The sequence below is a fragment of the Photinus pyralis genome, unplaced genomic scaffold (genome assembly GCF_008802855.1).
Source record: "Photinus pyralis isolate 1611_PpyrPB1 unplaced genomic scaffold, Ppyr1.3 Ppyr1.4_LG3b, whole genome shotgun sequence".
In the NCBI taxonomy this organism is placed as follows: domain Eukaryota; kingdom Metazoa; phylum Arthropoda; class Insecta; order Coleoptera; family Lampyridae; genus Photinus; species Photinus pyralis.
Genome location: NW_022170510.1, coordinates 26632347 through 26660155, shown reverse-complemented (window position 1 = coordinate 26660155; position 27809 = coordinate 26632347). Strand labels below are relative to the sequence as shown.

Genomic DNA, 27809 nt, shown 5'->3' with positions numbered 1-27809 from the left:
ACCGTTTGTATTTTCTATCTCATGCGAAATAATTAAAGTTTGAGTTTTTTGCATATTCATATATACTTAACTCCTTTGCATGGAACCAATCTACAATTTTTCTAGTCCATTTTTCTGCGACCATGGATGCCTCCCCCACATCCTTACGGTGCTCTGAAACAGTAGTGTCATCGGCAAACAATGTGAGATGAGCATCAGGAACTGCGTGACTTATATCATTTACAAAAACTAAGAATAATACCGGTCCCAAAATGGACCCTTGTGGTACCCCTCTATTTACACTTCTAAAATTAGATGTACAACCATCAACGTAAGTGCACTGCTTTCTGTCAGATAAATATGATCGAATAAGCTCAACACTAATGGCATCAAATGCGTAATGTGCAACGCAGTCAATGCCTTTTGCAATTCACCAGAATATATAGTAGGCGATATGCTGCGCTGATTTATTACTAAGCAGGTACATATGTACATACAGCAGGCGATATTGCGCGGCGGCGACTATCAAACTTTATTTATCGCCTCCCTTTGAATTTCAAGAATTTGCTCATGCGTATCGCGTACCACGTCTCGCCTGCGATATATCGTATATCGCCTCAACATGAACCCCACCTTTCAGGTTCAAGTGTATGATCAACATCAACAAAGTCCCACCCAATTGAAATGTTGAACAGTCACTACTTAGGCTAGCAGCACAATGGAAATGCTCTAGAAACCACCTGCATTGTAATACCTTTGGGTGGTTTAAACTACCATATGCTTCCTAAAAAAAATGACAACTGTACATTCCGGAATGAAGCAGTGATCAATGTTCTGAAGGAACATTACTGTGACCGGTTTTTATTAGAAAAACATTTTGCAGCTCGAACCTAATATAAAATTTTAATAACAAAAGTTTCAATTTATCTGTTTTTAAAACATCTACTTTTTGATATTAGATACAGAACAATTGTTTTATCAACTTGTAGATGTATAGGCAACGGTATAGGCATACCTATTGTTTGGTAGTATAAGCTGTTTTGTTTTCTCAAGGTTTCAATATAATTTGAATATTTAAAACGACTATTTTGTTTTAACGCGCTGACAAAATTCATTTCACATAAAAAATTAATTTGTGATCAAAATTTGACTAAGAATGTGAGATGAAACCAGCTGTAACGTCGCCTACTACTACAACCATCAGAGGCGTTCTTAAAAACCGTTTGTGTTTGGCATTTTTTGAATTTTGCTAATTTTTGGAGACAGACAAACGCACCATAAAGGTGTAAACAAAAATAACGATTTTGGTGATGTAAATTAGTTCTGAAAATGAGCGCGGAGGTGGAGCCATCTATTAATATCTAAATAAAAAGTAAACTCGCTTTTGTAGTTGCGCAACGGCAGTGTCTCTGACTTCTCTCGATAATGTCGAATATGTGATAAATGAATATGCCTAAAATGCGTAAAAAAATGTTAATTGTGTTCGTAAAGGAGCCGTTCGGACGTATAATTCTCTAAAATTTGTAGAAAGTGTCGTTTTGCAGCCATTATGATCGTGAAACCTGTGAACTTGTAGTTGTCTACGTATTCAGAGTTCCGAGTATTGGACTTCTCAAGAATAGTGCATCATATATTCCAAAAGTGTAGAGGTACCAAATGTTTTATCTTAAAAATGATATTATTAAACGAGTTGTCATCTTGGCAATTAGAATGTACAAGCATTTCACTGATTGAGAAATTTAAGATCATCAGAGTGCTTGAAACATTGTTTACAAATGCAGGTTCATAAACAATCATGATATGACTTTTGGACACTGATATGCCTGGCAATTTTTAAAATACATACCAACGTCCTCCCGTTTTTCGTTTGGGAAGCCCATTCATTGGTTACTAGTGGTTATCAATAGATTTTTAAAATTTTATCTGCTTACTAGTAGGGAAAGTCTAAATTCATCCAGTTAGGATTATCGGAGGTATTATCCTACAATTGCTAAAGAATGATCATATATAGGTACTTTTTCGTTTCGATGTTTTTAAAGAAGAGTCAAGATTATTTATACCTACTTAACAGGCTTGTTTCTATGGTTACATTGATTTTGAATTGCATTTTAAATGCATATCAAATTAAACAGGTAGAGGTGAAATTTGTAACACCCTGTAAGGTCAAGCCTACTGTTCTCAGAAACATCTTGTACATAGGCATTACAATAAACTGACTCTCGGTAAACAGTTGTAATTATTTTAATACTTGGCAATTGTGTTACCCTAAACTAGTCAAAACGTAAACTGATTTGGGAATAGATATTAAGGTAGCGGCGATAGTACCTCAATCTAAGTGCAAAAATATGCCTGTGAGTGCCTACATAAAAGTTTTTTTCATTTTTCGTAAAAACTATGCCGCAGTAAGTATGTAAAATTATGCAAATTATATTCTAATAGGGATATTCAATTTATTACCTTCACAATTAAACCAACCAGAAAGTTTTAGTCTCGGTTTCAGTGCGTTTCCCTGCATGAATTGTCCTTTCGATGTAAATTCCAGTAAGAAATGTGATAAGCGAGGTGATGAGTTCTTTATAAATATAATACTTGTGGTATTAAAATATTGCTCTGTATATGCAAAACCTTTTACCTAATAGTTTTGTATTGTATTGTAATTGTATTTACCTACTATATGTTAAGATTCGTGCCAATGAACTTTGTGTAAGGTCCGATATACATAGTTATAATACACGAAATTGTAGTAATCTTGATCTAAAGCATTACAGAGTAGAAAAAACTCACAGAAGTTTTGTAAATATTTTGTTTGAACTTTTTAACCTGCTACCTGGCCAGACCAGGGATTTACCGTACAATACCCTGAAAACTAAATTTAAAAAATTCCTTACTGAAGGCGTACTTTATACTATTGATGAATTTAAAGACTGTGATTTATGTGTAATTTAACATGAATGTATAAATGTTGTGTTGTTTCCTTTGACTTCTGTAAATGTTTTATTGGCATGTTAACAGTAATAAATATTATTATTATTATTTTAATATTGCGCCACGTGGACGTGTTTCTGGCTGGCAATCGATTGTTTCATGGGTAAACAATTTTAGGGAAACTGGTGATGTGAAGAAAAAAAAATTAAAATGAGTACGGAATGCACGTTGCGTGGCTATGACTGAGCGACCGTTAGAAAAGTATGCCTCGACGGCGAACACGCGTTCCGCCTTCGTCCACTACATGATGGTGACTACACCACGCGGCGGAAAAACTTTATATGCCCTTCTCTCAAATATACCTATTCCCAATTTCGTCGGAGCATCCGTCGCCTAAGGGCGCAGAATACAAATCAGCAAGTTCCTCTGCCCCACCCTGTATATTATGCAATAACCTTGCACAAATTAAAAGAAATATATTTTCTCAAATATTAAGTACAACCAGTGTAGGTAGTAAAAAACGTACAAACCATATTATTTAACTTTTAAAATATTCGTTATGTAACACTACTCTATGGAACGCCGTTTTACTTTTTAATGGCAACCGTATTTAAGAATTTAGAAGAATGAATTATGAACAAATAAAAATATCTTAGAGATATTTTTAATTAATTACAAGTATCTTAGATATTTTTAATTGCACTTTTTGCTTCAAGGTTATTTAAATTATCTCTGAGATATTTTTAATTCGTGTATACATAAACGGGAAAAAATATAATTTCGGTTTTATCGATATCTTAGAGATATTTTTAAATAATTAAAAATATCTCATAGATATTTTTAATTCAAATAAAGAAGAAACCTCATTAACTTATTTAAAAATATCTCTAAGATATCTTTAAATTGTGTATTTATCAATATCTTAGATATTCAAATATATATAGACTCAATTAAAAATATCTTAGATATTTTAAATTAAAGTTTATTTAAAAATATCTAAGATATTGTAAATTACCGCCATCTAGCAGCAACGTTTACGAAATAGTTATAAAATAAGTTTGACAACCTCGCAAATTTCTTGTATTGGGTACGTCGATCAGCTGATGTGTGTTATTGTTTGTTTTGGTGGAAATTGTGCCAATTCTGTTATTTTTATTATTGGTTTATAGAAACTTATGACTTTTTGTGCGTGTTATTTTTGCTTCAGTGTTGTACTCAGTATTTCTCATTTTCTGTACATTTTTACAGGATCGCGTTAACGGTGCAAGAACATTTAAGAACGTTTTAGTGTAATTTAATTGTAAATACCTAGTGATTAAACATTTTTTGAGAATCGTTTTGGTATATATTAGATTAGATACTAGCAATGGCAAGTTGTGCTATAAATGGTTGTAAAAACAACAGAAAATTTCCTGTGATCAATAAAAAATTTACATTCCATAGGTTAGTTAAATTCAGCACTGATACATTATAAATCAAAATTTATATTCTTTTAGTTTCCTTAAATAAAGGTGAAATGCGAAAAGTGTGGTTAACACTGCATGATAATCTGCACCAACTAATACTTCTTGTGGAAGCTCTAATAAAGCATTAATTGATGAATTTAATGCATTAAATGTAGTATCACAAATGTTACTACGGATCCTTCTGAGGTTTCCTAATGCAAAGTGCAAATGTGAATGTGGGAATTGTTTTGTAGTTTCATATAATCTACAAGCACTTGCTATTGTTCTTCTGAGACGACTCAAAACATCCCCTACATCCATATTTAAGTTTTAAGTAAAACCTAAAACGAGCCGTTGATCACACGCAGAAACGATAACAAACATATACCTATAGATATATGACCACCAATCAATACACGTAAATTAATAATCAGAAATGAAAACTTCACAGAGGTTAGAAAACAAACTAATTACAATGTTGCCAGATGTCTTAATATAATTAAAACCGAACTTCTCACTAGGTGGCGCCAATTTCCTATATCTTAGATATTTGAAATAACATTTATAAATATCTAAGATATTTTCAAATGAGGTGTATTTTAAAATATCTAAGATATTATAAATAAAAATTAGGCATTTTAATATGAAAAGTCGTTTTACTTTTGAATGATAATCGAGTTTAAGAATTTAGAAGAATAAATTTTAAACAAATAAAAATATCTTAGAGATATTTTTAAATAATTACAAATATCTTAGATATTTTTAATTGCAGTTTTTTCATCTAGGTTATTTAAAATATCTCTGAGATATTTTAAATTCGTGTATACATAAACGAGAAAAAAAAATAATTTCGTTTTTATCGATATCTGAGAGATATTTTTAAATAATTAAAAATATTTTTAAATAATTAAAAATAATTAAAAATATCTCATAGATATTTTAAATTCATATAAAGAATAAACCTCACTTTATTGATATCCTCAAAGCTTAACTTATTTTAAAATATCTCTAAGATATTTTTAAATCGTGCATTTATCAATATCTTAGATATTGGAAAATATATTAATTCAATTAAAAATATCTTATATATTTTTCAATGTAGCGTATTTATTGTAATCGTGTTACACAGTATTGAATTGACACAATTAAAAATATCTCTAAGATATTATTGATCATTTACTAATATCTAAAATTTGACAACAAAATGATTTAAAAATATCTTAGATATTTTTAAATAAGTTAATACGGTTTCTTCCTAATTTGAATTTAAAATATCTATGAGATATTTTTAATTATTTAAAAATATCTCTAAGATATCGATAAAACCGAAATTATATTTTTTCTCGTTTATGTATACCCGAATTAAAAATATCTCAGAGATAATTTAAATAACCTAGAAGCAAAAAGTGCAATTAAAAATATCTAAGATATTTGTAATTAATTAAAAATATCTCTAAGATATTTTTATTTGTTCATAATTCATTCTTCTAAATTCTTAAATACGGTTGCCATTAAAAAGTAAAACGGCGTTCCATACTACTCTGGTATTGGTATTGGCTGTTGGGTAATAATTTATTATTTATTAATATTGTAACGGAAATGCTCCAGAATTCTCTGGAATTTTCTACGCGCGCGATAGTGGAAGTTGTAGGAACATTCGAGAATGTACTGGACTTACATTGCTTGCGTGTATAAATGGTTGCGGACCGAACATCGAGTTAGTCTACTATCGAACGAGTACGGACGAAACATCGAGCACGGAAATATAAATTGCGAAGTGTGTGTGATATAATAATCGATATAAATTGTACGGTTTTTATAGTGTTGTAGTTTTGATTAATAAATATTGATATAAATCGAACCCGAATTTATATAAATAACGTTACATTGGTGTCAGGTGTGGAATTAATTAAATTAATTAAAAGTAAGATTAAATTAAGTGCTTGTGCTTGTGTATGCCTGTAACAAGATCTGCTGCCGCTAAAATGGAAGAAACGATGCTCAATTTGCTCCAGCAAATCCAAAATGGCCAACAGGTGTTGCAACAAGAAATGAAAAGCAACCAAGAGAAGTTGGAAGAAAATTCTAGAAATTTTGAAGAAAATTCTAGAGTTCGAGAAAATGGAAGAAAATTCTAGAAAGATTAATGAAGAAAATTCTAGAAATATTCAAGAGAAGTTGGAAGAAAATTCTAGAAATTTTGAAGAGAAGTTCAAGAAAATGGAAGAACATTCTAGAAAGATTAATGAAGAAAATTCTAGAAATATTCAGGAGAAGTTCGAGAAGTTGGAAGAAAATTCTAGAAATATTCAAGAGAAGTTCGAGAAGTTGGAAGAAAATTCTAGAAGGATTAATGAAGAAAATTCTAGAAATATTCAAGAGAAGTTCGAGAAGTTGGAAGAAAATTCTAGAAAGATTATCGAAGAAAAAGTTGAAGATAGAATTACGGAAGTTTCCAAAACATTTAAAGCAACATTCGTTGAGATTGAGCACAAGTATGAAGAGCTGCGCGAGCAATTCTTGCGACTGACTACGGAAGAGCGTACTAGTAGTGCCCCAGATGAATTACTGATGGACCGTCTTCTTGAGGTGCCACAGTCTACTCATTACAAGAAGGTCGACCCAGAAACAAATACAAGAGTAGAAGGCGACGTTCAGCAAGCCCGAGTAAAGCCACCTACTTTTGATGGTAAGATTCCTTGGACCACGTACGTTCGACAGTTTGAAGCAGCGGCTGCGGCAAATAAATGGACTCTTCAAGACAAAACTACAGCCCTGATTCTTGCTCTGAGAGGAGATGCTCTGGATGTGTTGCGGACTATCCCCGAGGATCAACAGAACTTCCAACAAATAGTAGCGCGACTCGAAATGCGATATGGCGATAAACACCTTCAGCAAGTTTACTATGCCCAAGTCAAGAACCGAATGCAGAAACCTGGAGAAAGTTTGCAGGAACTTGAAGCGGACATCGCTAGACTGATTCGATTGGCATACCCTACGGCACCGGAGAGCTTTCTTGATCAACTGGCTGTACAAACATTTATCGATGCCGTTCGTGATGGAGATGCCCAGCAGGCTTTGAGACTGGCTAGGCACGACAAAATTGAGAAAGCTTTGGCCCATGCGTTAGAATTCGAAGCCGCCAAGAAAGCTAGTCATGGAAGTGCGCGAGTACGTATGGTGGAACCTCGCAGTGAGAGCCGGGTAAGAACCATCGAAGAGGAAGGTGGCTCTGAAAGTTTTGAAGAAAAGGTCAGTAAAGTAGTGGAAGAAAAGGTCAATAAAGCAATAAAGCAATACAGTCACTGGCAAAGAAACGTGAACCACGATGTTGGAATTGCGGCGAGATTGGACACGTTCGCCGCAACTACCAAAAAACCATTACAGCAGTCGGAAAACTAAGAAAGGTCGACAGGAAGGGGCTATCGTCGACCTGCAGAAACAAAGCCCCGATCTTCACTGTAAACATTACGTCGTCTGGAAAAGTTCTGAGTCTGTACATCGACGGCCGAGTTAATGGAGAAGACAGATCCTTGCTAGTAGACACAGGTGCAACAAGAACTATTGCAAGACCAGAGTTATTGAAGAATCATTCTCGGATCTCATCTTCGACCGTGCAGTTAAAAACAGCAACTGGTGAAAGAATAAAAACGCACGGAGAAATACAAATGTCTGTCACCATCGGAAAGACCACCATCAATCACCAGGTGCTAATTGCTGATATTTCTGATCAATTCATCTTGGGGATGGATCTTCTTAAGAAACTCGGAGCTGTGTTAGACGTGAAAAAGGGCGTGTTAAAGGTCGGCGATGAAGAACTCCCTTTCCATGAAGACAAAGAAGATGTTATCCGCCTGTTAACCACTCATGACGTCATTATACCCGGACTTAGTGAAAAAATTATAATGGCCACTATAGATGGATATTGTCGCCAGGGAAGCCTACGGATAGTCGAAGCACTAAACGAAAAGGAATTTCTAGTGGCTAGGGCTCTGGTGAAAGTTCAAAATGGCGTTCCGATTCGAATTATGAATTTGAAAGATAGTCCTGTTAAGCTAAGCAAACGAACTGTAGTTGGACAGTGTGTGCCCATCTCGGCTATTCGCTCTGTAAAATCGGAAAATCTATCTAAAGGAAAGTATCCAAGAGAGCTGATAGATATGGTCATTAAAAACACCCCAGATTTGGACAATAGACAACGACAAAAGGTGAAAAATATGCTTGTGGAATTTCGGGATGTGTTCGCGGTAAACGACCAGGACAAGGGAAAGACAAGCATAGTCACCCATAAAATAAATACTGGCAATTCCCAACCGATTAGACAACAGCCAAGGCGACTCCCATTGGCTAAACGAGACGAAGCGGAAGAGATTATTAGAGACATGAGAAAACAAGGTGTCATCGAGCCATCGAATAGTCCTTGGTCATCACCGATAGTGCTTGTAAAGAAGAAGGATGGCTCCACAAGATTTTGCGTTGACTACCGTCTATTAAATTCGGTCACCAAGAAAGATAGCTATCCACTGCCAAGAATAGACGACACCTTGGACACTCTATCTGGAGCCCAATGGTTTTCCACACTCGACCTAAAGAGTGGTTATTGGCAAGTGGGGATGGAATCGACAGACCGAGAGAAGACCGCGTTTTCTATAGGCTCTGGACTTTGGCAATTCACAGTAATGCCTTTCGGATTGTGTAATGCCCCCGCGACGTTTGAGAGACTTATGGAAGCAGTTCTAAGGGGACTAACGTGGCAGACATGTCTGGTATATTTGGATGATGTAATTGTCGTAGGAAAAACTTTTGAAGAACACCTAAAGAATTTAAAACTAAGTCCCAAGAAATGCTTTATGTTCCAAAAAGAAGTTAAATATTTGGGGCACATCGTATCTCGTGATGGTGTTACAGCTGACCCAGAGAAGATTATAGCGATTCAAGAGTGGCCGATTCCTGAGAACAAGCACGAGATTCGAAGTTTCCTCGGTTTGTGCACCTATTATAGACGATTCGTGAAAGGATTTGCCAACATTGCCAAACCATTAATAAAGTTGACAGAAGAAGGCAATGAGTACGAATGGAGTGAAGACTGTCAAAGAGCTTTCGAACATCTCCGGCAGGCTCTTACTAGCGCACCTATCCTTGGCTACCCCAGAAATGAAGGAAAGTTTGTGCTAGATACCGATGCCAGTAACACCGCCATTGGAGCTGTTCTCTCTCAATTGCAAGACGGACAGGAAAGAGTCATTGCCTATTTCAGCAAAGTACTGTCGAAACCCGAGAGGAATTATTGTGTGACTAGGCGAGAGCTCCTGGGTGTGGTAAAGGCATGCGAACATTTCCATAAGTACCTTTACGGCCGCAAGTTCCTGATAAGGACAGATCATGCAGCGCTAAAGTGGCTCTTGCAGTTCCGAAACCCAGAAGGACAGGTGGCAAGATGGTTAGAACGTCTTCAGGAATATGACTACGACATTGAACACAGGGCTGGAAAAGTTCACAATAATGCAGACGCTTTGTCAAGAAGACCGTGCAAGGACAACTGCACACATTGTTCTAAAATAGAAGACAAGATTGGCCATCTGCGACGAACAACTGTAGAGAGTGAGGAATGGAAGCCAAGCGAAATCAAAACGGCCCAAGAAAACGACCCAAGTTTAAAAACTGTTCTTAATTGGATGCGCCACGGACAAAGACCAGACTGGCAAGACATTAGTGCCACAAGTCCTGAAGTAAAGAGTTATTGGGGCCAATGGAATAGCCTGACTCTGAAAGACAACCTGTTGTATAGGACCCTTGAAAGTGAAGATGGCACCGAATCGACGCTGCAATTAGTAGTACCTAGAAGCAAAGTGTCGGAAGTATTGCGAAAATTGCATGACGGCGCTTCCGGAGGACACTTTGGTATTACGAAAACGTTGCAAAGGGTACGTGAGCGATTCTATTGGGTCAACCGTAAAGAAGATGTCCGGCGATGGTGTCAAAAATGTGAGTTATGTGCTACTGGAAACGGACCAGTTTCCAAGAAGAAGGCACCCATGAGGCAGTATAACGTTGGTAGTCCGATGGAACGAGTTGCTATCGATATCGCAGGACCGTTTCCCGAGACAGATGGCGGAAATAAATATATCCTAGTCGCTATGGATTATTTCACAAAGTGGACTGAAGCTTACGCCATTCCAAACCAAGAGGCAGCTACAGTTGCAGAAGTGTTGGTAAAGGAGTTCTTTACACGTTTTGGTGTTCCTGTAGAAATCCATTCAGACCAAGGAAGGAACTTTGAATCGGCTTTGTTTCAAGATGTTTGTCGATTGGTAGGAGCCAATAAAACCAGAACAACACCTTTGCATCCTCAGTCAGATGGAATGGTGGAGAGAATGAATCGTACGATGGGTAAATATCTTTCAAAAGTCGTGGCAGAACATCAGAAAAATTGGGACCAGTACCTCCACCTGTTCCTTATGGCATATCGATCAGCCGTCAACGAGACCACGGGTCAGACTCCTGCCTGCCTTATGTTGGGTCGTGAACTACGCCTTCCATGTGATCTCGAGTTTGGGCGTAAACCCCATGAAGAAGATGTCGCAGGTGAAAATTATGTTGACCAACTAAAGGCGAAGATGAACGATATTCACGACTTGGCTAGAAGTCATATTCAGATTGCCAGCGATCGCATGAAAAATCAATACAACCTCCGCTCGGCCAATGAAACTTTTGAAGCTGGAGATCTGGTATGGCTGCACAATCCACAGAGGCGAAGAGGTCTTTCTCCCAAGCTACAAAGACAATGGGAAGGTCCGTATGAGGTGATCAAGAAAATAAATGACGTGATATATCGTATCAGAATGAACCACCGGAAACCGAAAGTTGTCCACATTAATCGACTCGCACGATATGCCGGATCCAACAACAACGAAGAAGTTAGAGGTATTCGAGAAGAGGAACGCAGCTTTGGGATCGAGCCAAACTTTAACGATTTTATGTCAAATTACGCCCAGCGGAAGAAAGCTCGATTTGGCGTTACTCAGGAAATTTGTCAAAATATTTTTGAGCTTCCGGTTAACGTTTCCATCGCCCATTGTGTCGCCGAAGACCTTCGCATGAGTAGAGGTATAGCTTCCGTATTCCGGAAAAGATTTGGAAGAATCGACGAGTTGTTAAAGCAAAGACCACGAGTGGGTAAAGTACTGCGCTTGGAAGATAGTCAACGCTCTTTGTTCTACTTGGTTTCAAAGAAAACGTCAGAAGGCAAACCCACCTATGAAAACCTCTGGTCTGCTTTAAAAAGCTTAAGGAAACTCATGGCATACTATGACATAAATAGCTTGGCGATTCCGAAGATTGGATGTGGTTTAGATGGGTTGGACTGGAAAATAGTGCGAACCATGATCGAAGTGATTTTTAGAAACACTAGCGTTCGAATTACAGTATGCTGCTTCAACCCACAGGGGACGACCCTCCGCAAAACTGTGGACTGTTACTTTTTCAAGAAAGGTGTTTGTCGAGCAGGCTCTGACTGCAGATTCCGACACGAGGCATTAAAAAGTAATACTAACGCAGTTTCTGAACGAGACGTCCAGAATTAAGAAGGGGGCAGTGTAACGGAAATGCTCCAGAATTCTCTGGAATTTTCTACGCGCGCGATAGTGGAAGTTGTAGGAACATTCGAGAATGTACTGGACTTACATTGCTTGCGTGTATAAATGGTTGCGGACCGAACATCGAGTTAGTCTACTATCGAACGAGTACGGACGAAACATCGAGCACGGAAATATAAATTGCGAAGTGTGTGTGATATAATAATCGATATAAATTGTACGGTTTTTATAGTGTTGTAGTTTTGATTAATAAATATTGATATAAATCGAACCCGAATTTATATAAATAACGTTACAATATGAATAATTCCAGCATCAAAAGATGTCCATGGATAATTCAAAGCCGGTCACGCAGATCCAGTGGATATGCCTCGGGATATGCGAAGATATCTGAGGAATATCTACAGACCTCGGAGGATCTTGTCTTGTCGTCAATATTTCAGTATATGGACACGTACAAATGAATGAAATACTCTTGAAAGGAGAACAGCTTGAGTTTACTTTCTTCAAGTGGTGTGTAATTGGCACTGTTTATTTCATAAAAGAAAAAAAAGTCCTCTCACACCGAGTCTAACACATACTTATACATACAGAGGGTTCATTTGAAAACTTCCCACCACGGATTTATCGAAATCGAGATCGAAAACCACTGATTAAAGGAAAAAACGCCGAGACACCTCAAAGGATTTGTCAAGGGAGACAACTTTTTAACTGAAAACTACTTCACCTCTTTTCACCCTCTAGGGTTATTCCCGAGGTCATTCCCTTACACATTATAAATGACATGTGGTTTCGAGTAATAGCTTATTTGAAAGGTTTTTCGAAGTCCTTTATTTTGAAGTTTGATTTATTAAAATGGGTCAGTTCATTTTCGAGAAAATTAGAAAAATCTTTATTTAATTTATTTAATCGACTTATCTTAATTTGTTCAGGTAGAAAAGAAAATGTGGATTGTGCTTGTGTAGACCCAATTTTCTTATTAATGGAGGGATTTTTCTGAAATTTTTAAAAAATTAAGAGATAAAGCGAGATAAAGTAAACACATAAAAAAATACACTATGCATCCACGGACTAAAAGACGCAAGAAAATTACATTTCACAGACCTCGGCACAAACTTTCTTATTTGCGACGCGATTCTTCTAAAATTTGTGAAGCATCTTCTATAAATGCCGAGATAAAAGCAAACTAAAATCATATTCGGTTGCGTACGCACAAATTGTAATTATTATGTTTTAAAAAATGGATTGAACATGTGTAGATGTACTCGTGTAGATATAACTTTCTTATTTGTGGTCCATTCTCTCCTTCTTATCCTTATTCCTTATCCTTATTCATCTTATAAAAGCCTATTAATAATAATAATGTAAATGTTTATTGGATCTATCTCGGGATTTATTCAATTTACATTATGATTACATGCACATTAAAAACACACGTAAAAAAATGGATTGCGCATTCGTAGACCCAATTTTCTTATTTATGGAGAGATTTTTCTGAAATTTTTAGGAAAAGTGCCATAGGTACCTAAAAAATAAATTAAAAGCGCATAAAAATATACTGTGCATCTCGAGGCGCATCCCAAGACCAAAAGACACGAGAAATTATTGCGCAAGCAAATTAAAATGACGTGTCAACAAATTGTACCAAGAGATATTATAGCCGAGATTATAGCTCTACCCGAGGCTCTACCTTTTTTTTGTATGTCAACAAGGAGAGTATGTATAATAATATTACCTATGAGGCGGGGCAAATACAAAATTTCATAACTTTTTTGTGCCGAAGATATGGTGGGATTTTTACGGCGCGAAGCGATTTTTTTGGAGTTTGTTATTATTGTGGTTAAATCTCGGGTGAAATGAGTGTAAAGGAATTTGGCTGGGATTACCAATTTTTTCGGAAAAAAACCTGTTAATATGAAAATGCCCTTTTTGTAAATCGTTTACCATTACCTACTTTTGTGAAGACCTTTCTCGAACATTCGTACAGATAAAAGTTTTTCCTATCGAAATTGGGTCACTCTGTACAATTTTAAATGGCGTAATTCTCACTGTAATGTTAATTAATCCACGCCTTACCGGAAACTCGTAAAAGTTGGGATTTTCCGAAACGGCTTCAGAGAGAATTAAATATTTCTGTTAGTAAATTATCTAAATGATGAACCTCGGATGAACCTTATGTGATAGTTTTGTCCTCGGTTTTGTCCATCCCCCTAAACGGAAAGAGACAGCGATGTCCAACCTACAAGTTCGGATCAGTGCTAACTGCTATTGAATATGAGGCGGATTAAAACTCTCATTCCAAGTGCGAGCTGGGTGTCAAAAAATTCCCCTATCTTGTTTTAACTCGCTCCCCTCCAATAGTTTTTAAAGCGGCTCAACTATGCATTTTCGAGATATAATGGCCAATTCAAATATTCTTTTTACCGAAGTCATTTCTGGAACACCCATAAATTATTATAATTCGGATAATGACGTAGCTTTAGGTTGATTTATAGTTAGAGGATGGGTGACAATGTTTTATCATGACCAAATGTAAACCGCAAAAACTGAGATAAAATGCCTCCGGTATTCAAAAATGAATTAAACGCTTAAACATGTAATTTTTAACTATTGTAACCAAATAAACTCCCGCTAATAACCCTTCACATTGTCCACGTGAGCGGAAACATGCGGCCGGTGCGGTTGTCGCGGCACGCACTGCTCAAGCGTTTTTGAGGCGGCACAGCAGGTCAAAATATTTGATATTTCCGCGTCTGCCGCTTCAGTCTAACTGCATGCGCTTGAACTACTTTATGTTCGGTGCTTGGGCGTAGGACGCTCTGGTCGCGTTTGCTGTCTACGCTGTGACTGCCGGCCGCGTGTTGCCGCTCACGTAGGACAATGCGGTAGTGGTTGAAGCGGTATATAAAAAAAAACCTCAAGTAGCTTTCTGTTTCATATTTAATAGGAGTGCTAAGGGTAATTTTCATTATTAAGGATCCTCCGATCCTTTAATTGACGTAAAAAAATTTTTCCTACAAAAAACCTTAATACATTTTTACTCTAAAATAATTTGGGGAGCCAATAATCGCATGTTATGAATTTTACATTGAAATCCCTATGATGCGTTACGCGAGGCCCGTTCGCCCAAGCTTTCAGCCGTGGTTTCAGCTCTGATCTGAGCTTTGAGATCCCATAACATTTTTAACGCGTAGGGTAGATTGAAAAGAAATTTGGAAAATAACGTTTTTGAAGTAGGTACCTACTGTCCTTCTCTATACACATACTACCATACTGTTTCCACTTCGCCAAAAAGTCTAGGTAAATAAATCTTTAGTAATGTTCTTCAATATTTGTGAATTTGTTAGCGAGGGGTCATGAGCTTACGATTAGGGACGTTGAGGAAAATTTGGATGCTACCAAAAATGTGTTATATTGCTGAGCGATCAAAAGGACATTTCAGAATAAACTATATCCGTTTATTAAGAATTGAAAGGCTGGTGCTCTGTGATAACTCATTGATTAAAGACCTAGAGGCTTGAAACTTGGTAGAGGTATTTGATTTGTATCAGTTGATTTTCTATTGAAATGATAGCGTCATTAATTTTAGAACGTTTGAACAAAATTAACCGTATACTCGTACAGATAACTAGTCAGATATCATAACTTTTTTCAAAGAGAATAGTCATTTCGAAGGCACTTTAAAAATTCATTAATAGGTAAACTGTCACATTTAGAGTAATTTATTGATATCTTCAAAAAAAAATTTCCCAACAGTTCAGAAGTTATCTCCATTCATTTATATCGATTGATAAAGTTGAATCCGGTATTTTAAATGAACAATATTGAAAATAACAGCTCTTGAAAAAGACGACAACAGTGCCCTTTAGTAACCCGCAGTTTCTCATTAAGCACAAGGCGTATCGACCAGGGATAGTACAAATAAATTCCAATCGTTACAACATATGACCTCCAATCAACTTGACATATACCCCAGCCACACACTCGCCGAGGAGCATGGGAAGTAGCGTGACGAGGAGGCAGAGACATAGTGTGGCAACATCACTCGCATTGCTGCACGTCATGCTCCTCGTTCTGTCAACTGCTCCATGTTTTGTCGGTTTTTTGGGCGCGAGTTAAAGGATCAGCAATACGAGCGCGAGTGAGCGAGATCATGAATTTAATATTATCAGTAAGCCACGGGGCAGGTGTTTTAGAGACCTTACTGTTTTACATGCTGTGTACTTATCAAACAACTGAAGTATATTTGTGTTTAAAACTTCCACCTTCTGGTCAATATTAGGTAGCCTGTATAATACTTGCCAATCAATAGACATGAGGTCAGTTTCAAAAGCGTCAGCATCAAAATCATGAAAATCTCTATATGTGTATAAACAAGAGCTACGCTAATTGATGATCATAGATATTGTGTACACTTAATGTACCAGATTCTATAATGCTAACCGAGATGCTAACATCTCGGGGAACAACATAATATAATCGATTAGTGTACTGCTAGATCTACTACTAATACGAGTAGGTTCATTTATGAATGAACCAAAAACGACATCAAAAGTCGCTTAAAGAAAAATTGTCTAGCATGAAGAAAAAAATAATGCAAACATTCTTCTCATCTGAAATTTCCAATAGAAATTTCACAATTTTTTGTTGTAATAAACTATGTAAGGAAATCTGATTTATATGTGGGGGTGGAACCTCTGAGTGCTTAACATTAAATCACAAAAGCATGTAACTTCAGAAGTTTGTGCCAAATCTGTGTCAAGTGACCCTTTTAGCGTTTAATCAAGAAATTTTTCATTCAACGCTTTTACGTACAAGTATAATTATTATGTTAATTAAAGTAAAATTCAATTAATGTTAAATTATTTTCTTTTATTCTCACATCAAATGAAATAATTTAAAAAAAAACAGCTCCTATGTACATGATAGTTATGGAAAGTCATTTTCTCGCTATCTTGTTGAGTTAGTCAACTTTATTATATTATTGCATAATAAATAGGTTTGAATATATCGAAACGTTGACCAGCGAACCTTATTTGTAGAAGATTAAAATTTTTTTAAAAATCAATAAAATTACAACTTCTGAAAAAACTACTTGAGAAACTTGTACGACTGTGCCTATTAAAATTTTTATAGACCCCGTGTATATTTCCTGTTTTAAGTGCGTTTATTTTGTGTACCGTTTTTTATACTTCAACTTAAATTACATATTTAATGACAATTTCAATTACCCAAGCTGTACTTTACCTTACGACGCGTACAGGAAAACCATTTGTTTCAATTTCTAGTTATTTTTATGCATTAACTCATCAATTTCGATATAAATTTGCAAAGTTGCCAATCTATCATCATTTATGTAGAAATGTACAATTTCAGCTGATTGCGAAATTATCCGTAGGTGGGTAGTTATGAAGCTTGTCTTTTTCTTTGAAAATAAAATAATGACCGGCAAAAGCCCGCGCGCCAGCCTACGTTCAGACGGGATGCTATTGCGCGATGGGCCTTGAGATGCTTGCCGATGCGATACGAAATTTTTTACAATGTTCTAGCAAGTTGCGTTGCGATGGAGTACCTCGCAAGCGATTTACATTGAATATTCAATGGTATTTACGAAAGCAGCCCATTTTACTTTTTAGCCTCTGTTATGTGTACAGCACAATGACGAAACTTCGATGGCACGTACTAGGAAAGTTCTCTACTAACGGATATTGTATTATCCAAATTAATCAGACAAAAACGTAAATTGGTAAATACCCTCAATATGAAGCGAATTGAATTTCATCACCTGTTTGCAAAATTGATGGCGGAATCTGAAAAATATGTTTATTTTCGGATGACCTGGACACATTCAATTATACTGACAATAAAATAAAATCAGTATCTACTTGGGATTTGTGCGATGGCTTGCGATCAAATCAAATGACATACCGGCTTTATGGTTCAGTGGTAGAGCGCTGGACTATAAAACCGGAGGTCGGGTGTTCGAACCTGGGTTGAGGTGCATTTTTCATCTGTGGCAGAGATGGGAATTACCTTAGACCAGTTTCGAGCATTCTGCCGGCTACTCCGAATTAGGTTTTCCTGCAGTTTTCCTAATTCGTAAGGTAAATACCGGAGTAGTATGGAACAACTTAAGACCTTCTGCAGGGGCACCTCTAAAAAGCACTATGCGGGTCACTCTGTAATTGGGTGCAAGCTTGTTGAGGGCTCAGAACAAGAGAGGGATAATAAATAAATAAATAAATAAAAAACGCGGTGTGTTTCTGACAAGAAACAGTTTTTTGTTTTTTAGCTGTACGAGGACGTGTAACTTTATTGGGTGTATCTGTCATGTTGTGAGTCAGTAATGCTGTTTAGGTTTTTGCGTATTATTGTTAGTATTATGGTTGGTGTTTCTCTTGTAAGAACTCAGGTCTAGCTTGACTAACTAATCGCACGGATTAAAATCAAGTAACGATTAGTGTTTGTGTCTGTACGTCGCTCACCTGGTCAAGTTATGTCGGGTATATACATATATGCATAACCGGTGTGTACTATCACATTATAGTTTTGTCAATCCGACGACTTGAGATCTCAACACAGAGATCCTTTGAAGCGCTGCAGTTTTTTCTAAAATTAATAGATGTTAATACGACGACCAAAAGAAAGAATTTTGTCAAAGAAATTTCTATCTGCGCATTCTCTTTTCAACTTTGTTATTTGTGGAGATATTTCAATAAAATTTTGTTAACAAATAACTACTTGTAACACTCAACCCAGCAGTATGTTTAAAAATGAACGTGATCACGCGTTAATATTGGGTTGGGAACTTAACGACAACTTTCATATAAGTTTCTCATATGAATCGCGGAACTCAAAATCAACAGTGGCAAGGATTGCAGATTGAGGAACAAGAATAGCGTTTGAATTAATTAAAATAAACATAAGCATTTGAGGTACTCGGAAACAACTCAATCTGCCCACTTCGTCGCTGTAAAGTGTTCATAGTACCTACTTATAATAATTAGCAAAATGTTTCTAATTCGTTTATTTGCTTTCCAGATTGTCTCAAAAAATAAGCTCAATGAAGTTTAGAAAGCTGTTCAAAATGTGGAAAATTGAATTAATTCCAATTATGATACATCTTTAGTACAGTGCTACCTATGTAAGTAATTGGTTGGTCAGTAAAATTTTGTTGCATTAACCAGAATTACGAAAGTAGTACAAATTTAAACAAGATACTCATTCAGGGAAATTGATTATGGTATTGCTTAAGAAATTATTAATGAATATTATAATACGTGGATTTTCTCTTAGAACACATCAAAATTTAAAATGGGCAATTGTATATGGTGGTGCTACATAATCATTACAATAATTGGAATGGTAGCAGCTGACCGTCAGTGTCATACGGGTGTATCCACCCCAGGCTGTAAGTTTTTGGTTTTTGTCAGCAACATTTTTTATCTCCATTTTGTAGATACTGATCCATATGGGGACATTAATATTGAATATGGAAATCCGTTAGACATTACTTGTATATTAAACGATCATTTCCTTAAACTGCATCCGGAACACTCCAGTAGCAAGTTATACTTCATTCGCGGTCAAGATGTTATTCCCAGTGAAATGGTGCGTCGACATATGAAGAAGTATACTGTTAATTATGTTTGTTTTTAGATTGAAGTGCTAAATTCGACTAGCATTAGTTTACATATAGACAAACCCCCGAAATCCGCATCAGTATATACATGTAAATTAATGAACAATACAAACGCAGTTTGCTTAAATAATGTGGTTGTCGGAAGTAAGTATTTTATTTTTCACTTTGGCCCTCCAATTTGAATGTGGTGTGTTTCTTTCTGAAACTGCAGTGTTAATAAAAATTATTACTATGAGCGAGTACACATCACTAACAATCAGTCTAAAACATAAACTGTATGGTAAATATGGGTAATTGGCATAAACAATCTGCAAATAATTAATTTTGAGTGTTAGAACAAATTTTAACCAGCCTTTTGATTTCAGCAAAACCACTTCCTATTACGGATTTTAAGTGCTACAGTCTAAACTTTGACAACTTAACGTGCACGTGGACTGCGCCTGAAAATTATGCAAAAACTGGTTACAATCTAAGTTACTACCTTCCAACACGTGCGGGCAGGCAGGTAAAAATCATTTTAAGCAAGTAGTTCATTTAAATCGTAGGAATATGCCAAGTCAGTGTCCGCACATAGAAGAGATGGTAAAGAAAGGAGGCATAACGAAATTAAAATGTGTGTGGTCTGTTGCGACGAAACCGCAATATAGACAAGTACAAAGAACATTTTATTTTGAGTTAAATGTTACAAATCATTTTGGTAGCTATCAATTTAATTACACGTTCTCTCATTTTCCGCACGGTAATTTACTCCCTTTCGAATATTACATTGCTCAATATACAAATTGTAGTTTATTCGGGCCCACCTGAAAATCTCACTGTGGTCAATTCGACAACGAATTCTCTTTATCTTCGATGGTCCGTTCCTAAATCGATGCATGCATTTCCTCCAGGACTTCAGCATAGGATCCTTTATCAATCTCAATACGAAAAACAGTGGCGGGTAACAAGGCTTTATTCAAAAAACATTTTTGGCAATTCATTTTAGGAAGCCGGCTTCTTGCGCACTTTAAGCATGGAAGACATGGACAATGTGTATTTTAATGTGACCGGTCTGAAATATGCGCACGCACTATATGACATTCGAGTGTCACTAAGATCTAATGCTGCCGATAAAGATGATGAATCATTGTGGTCTACAAATACAACTGTCACTTGCTTCACAGACAGTAAAAGTAAGTGGGCAATTTGCGTTGCACCTCAAAGAAATGTTGTGTTTCAGTTCCAGGAATTCCTCCGATGACTAATATTGGCAGCTTTGAAATTATCTCTTCTGGTAGTACCCTAAACCAAAGAGAAGTTTTTATATATTGGCAGCAAATTCCTGTAGAAGTTGCGAATGGGGAAAATTTTACATATTATGTCGAAGTATTGGAGAATATGTAAGTTTAGATCGATTATTTATTAGCCCTTCATAGTTCGAAAATATTGTATACTATATACTCTCTATACTCTGTTATATAGGCTTATTATCTACCCGAATCTTTTTAATTGACACTTGAATGATTCTACACAAGCAAATTTCAATATCGCGTTTATACGTCTGGACACGCAATTGTTGGATAAACATCCCATAGTTACAGCAAATGTTGTTACTTGAAATGCAAAAAATTCTCTCCTCGGTAGGCGTTTTTGGGAATTTCGGTTTTTACTGCATATTCGAAAATAGAAAATTTACAATTTTTTTGCATTATCTCAAAGCATGTAAGGAGTGATTTTGGTTAGCGCTCCTCTCTTCTTTTGTATTATCAGAGTTATGGCAATTCTAAGATTGTCGTTTCTTTTGCAGAGAAATTAGGCCACTGGAAATAACACATGCATATGCCAAGTTTACTAATCTCAGCGTTGATCAGAGGTATACATTTCAAATTTGGTCAAAAAATACCATTGGATTATCAGACCATAAGTCTATATTAGTTGTTCCAAAGCAATCTGATCGTAAGTTTGTTCTTTCTAAACGACGAAATTTTTTGACTGTATTTGTAGGTATAAGTGAACCATTGTCATTTACTAAGATCGCTTTTGGAAATGGGCAGTACGAATTATCTTGGGAACCGCCGAGGAATCTCAATATGCCCATAAAGAATTATTCGCTTTTTTGGTGTACGCATGACCGAGATAGACCATACCAGTGCACTGTATGATAGTAATTTTTGGAGTTTCTTCAAATTCATTGCCACTTTTAGGGTCATCTAAGTTGGAAAGAGTTACCCGCCAATCAGACAGTTCATAACATTACAGTCTCGGAGGATACTATACATCAATTTGCAGTGTCTGCAAATGCTGAGGAGTCGAGTAGTGGCATGGTTTGGGCTGCATGTACTGTCATTCATAATCAAGCGATTGGAAAAATGAAGAATGTCAAAATATCTCAAGTGTTCTCAACTCTCATTCAACTTTCATGGAAATTAGAATGTTCTGATCGGGTGGGCAGTGTTGAAGGTTTCGTTATCTATTATTGTAGCATTGTGAAACCGTCCGTTATTAACTGTAAAGGTAGAGTTAAGCAAGAAAAATCCTTGGGATTACGCTTTCAATTATAGGTCCAGAGGAAAGCTTGATTATTAATGATTCCACGGCCGAACAGGCAAATATAACAGGACTTCTACCGTATGAAACTTATATGTTTGCTGTTTCTGTAATAACCAAACATAACAGTCAAAGTCAGAAGAGTGACTATCAATTTGCCACAACTCTTGAAGCAGGTGAGTCTGCGTCTCCCAATTCCATCATTAATTGTTGATCTGACACAGCTCCAAGCAGGCCTTACGGACTGCATGTAATTAATGTTACCAATACATCTATCTCTCTAACATGGAATAGGCCTAATGTAACTAATGGCAGATTGAAATACTACCATATAATTTACAATGGAATGAATGAAACGATTGAAGCCGAAATCGAAGAGGTAACTAAATTTTACTGACCTAAACGATTCTAATTTGATAGTTTTCAGTACACAATATATAATTTGTATAGCTATGTAGAGTACAGCATTAGCATTACGGCATGTACCACGTCCTGTTCCGAACCATCTGTACCCTATTTAGTTCAAACTCTAGTCGGATGTAAGTATCTCAACTGCAGTACTTTTTGATTCACATAGCGACTTTTCAGATCCGGAGAAATGTTCACAGCCGGGGGTCACGTTTCAGAATAATTCGTATATATTGGTGGAATGGGAACGGCCCAAATATCCCAGGGGAAGGAATGAAATTTTTGAAGTAAAATTTAAGGAAAAATTAAATGGCGATAACTGGACTCATCCAATTATTAATGTTACAGGTATTATTTGATTTTTCCGTACAGTTTAGTGGCAAATTGGTCAATCAAAAAAGGAAGTTTTGTCTGAGCTAACCTGTGTGATTGTTACAGTCGAACAATCTGGTGCAAAGCCCGTTTGGTGTATTTTAATGTTGTAAAATGATTTTCAAGTGAGTCCACTTCAAGGCAAGAACTGCAAGCTACAATAATTTAAAAATTGGGCACTCAGCATATGGGATGTGTTGTACAAAGTAACTTTGGCGTTTTATAACGAGTAATGATCCACATTGTCCTTACAAGAGTTGCCTTTTATGTTGTGAGATTTAATTACAATAAAAGAACTTAAGCAAACGAGGATATAGGACATAGGTATTGTTTTTCAAAGTATTCACCGTTAAAGTTAACAGAATTTTGCATTATTTTGAACCACTGCGCAAAACAGTAATCCCAGCCTGAAGTTGGAGAACTTGAAATCGCAACTTTGTAAGCTTCAACTTCTTGTTCTGGCAAATCCCTTCCACGCAACTATTTCTTGATTCTTAGAAAAGTAAAAAAAGTCATTAGGGTTCAGGTCAGGAGAATATGGTAGATGATTAAGAATTTCAACATAACGGGCTTCCTAGAATTCTGTTGTGCGACAAGCAGTGTGCGAGCTGGCATTTTCGTGGTGGAGTAGGATGCGACGATTTTTGTTAATTTTTCGCAATTCGTTGATCACTTCGGGCAAACAAACAGTCGTATACAAATTATTAACAGTTCGTCGATCTTCAGGGGCAATAGTGGCGATATGTCCAGATTTAGCAACAAAACTAGCGACCATTTTCTTGGAAACCCTTCCGGAATGAATCACTTTGTTTGGTTTCGCTTCATGTTCAAACACTCACACAGCCGACTGAACCTTGCTTTCAGGTTCATAACATATTTTGAGACATTTGGACGTAGTTCTCATCGTTGTGATCACATTTTTTTTTATATTGTGCTTGTATACAGTCTTTTGTTCATATTAACGCTAACTTGATTTTTAAAGGGACAAAATATGGAATACAGGATTGTGGATCTGATGGTAAATATGATACCTTCTATATCTCGGTGAGGGCTGTAAATATTTTCAATGGTGAACGGTATGAAGGCTCTTGGAGTGAAGAGCTGGAATCATTTTGCCACACACCTGGAAGTATACTGCTTTGGATGTTATTACCGTTCAGCGTTATGTTTATAATATTTATGGTTTACATAGGCAGAAAGTAAGTGTTATATCTTCACATTTTCAGTCACCATCTTGTCTTTTAGGATGTATTTCCGCTATCTCGAAATGATCGATGTAGAAGTTAAGTTACCACCAGGTTTATTAACGATCGAACCTGTTAATATCAGCCTAAGTGATTACGATGGGTGCCCAAAAATTGAAGATTACGAAATTTTGCCGACTATGGCCGATAAAGAATTGTTATTGTTGAAAAGAAGCGGCAGCCAAAATATGAGTGGCGATTCAAGCGGATGTAGTTCTGCTCACGAAAGTGTTACAGCTTCCATTGATTCTGCAACCCATTCGTCTAATTCATCGGATTCTGGTACGGAGCAGCCGCGCTCTTCGTCGACGGAAGAATTGCAAACAAACTCTCTGCGGTTACGAAACGTCTCCGCCAACCGCCCCATCAGTAACAAAGGTTACGTCACCATGCCTATGGAGAATCCTAAAACGGCTCCGCCGGCTTTTTGTGTTCTTACCGATCAGACTCCCATCGTTAGTGTTAATCCCTCATACGTACCTGTTCCGGTAATACAGACAGAAAATCAGAAGATGCCTTACGTCTTGCCCGATCATTTACCTCAATCTACACCCAAAGACTTGAATAAGCCCTGCAATTCAAGCTATGTGCCATTAAGTTTGTCCCAAATTACTGAAACCAGCAAAGACAGTGAAATGGTCGATTTAGTGAGTTTAGAATCCTATAAGTCTACGGATAGTAGAGAGAATCTACCCATTTACATGCAAGTTGCGGATCCTACACGAAAGGTGGATGCTTGTAATTGTAATCAACCGCCTCTCGATATTGTGGCCCTTGAGACGGGGTACGTTTCAATTGGAGATGCACCTGCTCCAAGACCTCCCGTCGAAATATCTGCATCTGGGTATGTGCCACAGAGATGTTTCGATGTAAAGACACTTAAGGAGGATTAGAGAGAGTGCGTAGATTTATAAAGCAAGGCAACTTTTACTACATCGACTGCAATTTCATTGATATTAACCTTAGCTATCTGTGAAAAGTAGAAAATATGTTTTTATTTTTAGTTTTTTATGTTTTATTTTTTTAATTTTATTGTGCAAATCTTTAACTTTAAGGTAAAAGTTTTATCATTTTTCTATCAATATTTTATTAACATTCTCATTACCTCATCCATATTGTATCAGTGGGTTTATTATTGTTAGATCTTGGTCATTTACAGTTTACCTATTATCATCATGTAGACAATGTTTTAACTTCTGTTATTTTATTGCGTGTTTAATTCTGTTTTTACTAGTTGAAATATGTAAAAAAGAGGCATAATTGTTAGCAAGCAAATTTTGGTGTCTACAAATTATGATCTTAGGCGAGTTGTGTAAATAATTCCCTATTTTTATTACATAAATATGTTGTACTCTTCTACAGAACGATCTGTAGCTAACATATTTTCATATTCATGTATCTTGTATAAAATAAATCCCAAAATTTATTCAAAAAGTTATGCAAACATTCAACAATATTTTTTTTTTGGTAGTGTCGACATTTTTATGCTATGTTCCTGTGTTGATGACATGCTGTAGTTTGTAGTAGCACAGATTTCACACTTTGTGAATCAAAATCTGTATAATGAAAGGAAATTAAATTTGATACAATCCATATCGTTTTGCCGTTTGCTAATGTTCATGGATGGGTTTTTTTTTCACAAAATTTTAAAATAGGATCGCGGTACTCAACCAATTGGTGTGGCCGTGTTGTTCCCCTTTCTGTTTGATTTGTCAAATATGGCACATTTTAATGATCTTCCAATAAATTCTAGTCATCGAGTGTTCTGTAATTCAAATTTTAGTATAGAAGTAGAATTTTCAAATTACAGCGTAGTTATCCACACCTGTACATTATTTACTTTAATAGACTGGGTAATTTGTAAGAAAAATAATGTTCAAAGTGAACAGTGAGTGCCTTTAAATATAACATTTCATATACTCATTAAGAATTTATTGTATTTGCCGTTGATACAAACTTGCCAGATTTTAGTGTAGGTGCTTAAAACATCACGTTCGTTTTCAAGTTCAATGGTATCAGTAAAAGCACTTCCTGTATTTTTTATATAGATATTTTTAAGACTTATTAGACTATGTTTAAAATTTATCATTTACTCTATTCCTTAAGTTAGCTGGTGTGAAAATAATTTCGAATAATTACCTTTAAGATTCATTTGTACATATAATTGTGCGCCATTGTATATATTTTAATTCACGCATTAAGTACCTACCTTTGTAATATCATTATCATTGTTCCTTCTCACTGTATACAATTATTCAAAAAATATATTTATCATTCTACTGTTAACATTTTTTATATTTTGTATACGCACTGCTCTTCACACAGTAGTAAAGTGAAAAGCGAAACTCGACAGGGTAAGGCATAGCTAATTGTAGAGAGAATGTCGGAGAATTTTTCCTTTTATTACATTTTTATAAACAGGAAATCTAAGCAAATTAATAAAATCAACACGCCCCTCAAGAAAACCCACCTCCAGTGTTGATAAAAGTATTCAATACAGCCCATTGGGGAATTTTAGCGATAATTTATACCAACACCATTTTATATTTTTCATTAAAATTATGTATTCATATAACAGCATCAAATAGTTACTCTTAAATTGTAAATAGACTCGATCTCAATTTCTAAAGATATTTTTTTTATCGGTGTGACTAGCCTCCCGGCTCCGGTATTCATACGGATCCCGGTTGCACTATGAGATCACGCTAGTGACGTCAGCGACGACCGGGATTATTATAAATCCTGTCTGACAACTTGGTGCGATGTTTGTGATTGTTTACACGTGGGTTTTACGTTTAATATTTCAGTAACTTTTTCTCTGGTGCTGCTTGGCAAGTCCAAAATTTAATCATTGCGAAAAGGGAGCAAAACGAATGGCTGTGTGTGTTATGCAATCCAGAAATTATCAAAAATCAACCTGATTGCATTATGTGTGCTTCACATGCCTCCTGTGGAAGCACGTTAAATGTACAACTTTAAAGAAAATACCAAAATGTTCAAATGAATCGATTTGTTTGGAATGTAAGACATAATAATTAATATCTACAAGTAACTCAGTTCACACTATTAATATAATTCGTATATATATGTGTTCAGAATTTATTATATTTTTCTAGTTGTAGGTACGATTAAAATATTTACCAATTTTGAATAAATATTTTACTCCTATCCTATACGTATTTAAGTGTATAATGCTATCAACTCTATCTTGAATGTTTAAATAACTTACCCCGCCGGGATTTATAATAATCCTGGTCATTGCTGACGTCACTAGTGTGATGTCATAGTAAAACCGGGATTCGTATGAATACCGGAGCCGGGAGGCTAGTCACACCGTTTTTTTATTTATATTTACCTACCTCACATTATCAATAGATAATGCGGTGTGATTAATTATATGATTATACCTATGGCACAGATTAAAATCTGTATATCTATGGGTACTTTCATCCAACACAAATAAATAGACTTATAGAACAAAATCTTTTCCACTGTTGGCTGTAATGTAATCTAATTGTTGATTATGGGCACGTTGTTATAAAACTACGGGCCGCCTTTTTTAGCGCATTTTCGTAAAAATACAAAAATATCTGGTCACTTTGTTCGCCAGTCTGTCCGTCGATCTGTCCGCTCGCCGGTCTGTCTGTCTGCCCTTACGGCTGTATCACTACTA

General features: G+C 36.1%; 1 protein-coding gene across 1 annotated transcript; it reads left to right on the top strand.

The window, feature by feature from the left end:
• The first annotated feature begins 1349 nt into the window (after positions 1–1349).
• Positions 1350–25926, top strand: LOC116166581 (cytokine receptor-like). The gene is made up of 19 exons (XM_031481576.1): positions 1350–1628; positions 18986–19187; positions 19241–19355; positions 19404–19555; positions 19604–19730; positions 19952–20087; positions 20132–20325; positions 20375–20526; positions 20572–20758; positions 20806–20965; positions 21373–21521; positions 21570–21721; positions 21770–22079; positions 22127–22288; positions 22337–22491; positions 22540–22651; positions 22701–22868; positions 23875–24091; positions 24138–25926. Exons 2-19 carry the CDS (start codon positions 19185–19187, stop codon positions 25027–25029), a joined length of 3543 nt encoding a protein of 1180 aa, XP_031337436.1. The 5' UTR covers positions 1350–1628; positions 18986–19184; the 3' UTR covers positions 25030–25926.
• The last annotated feature ends 1883 nt before the right edge of the window (positions 25927–27809 follow it).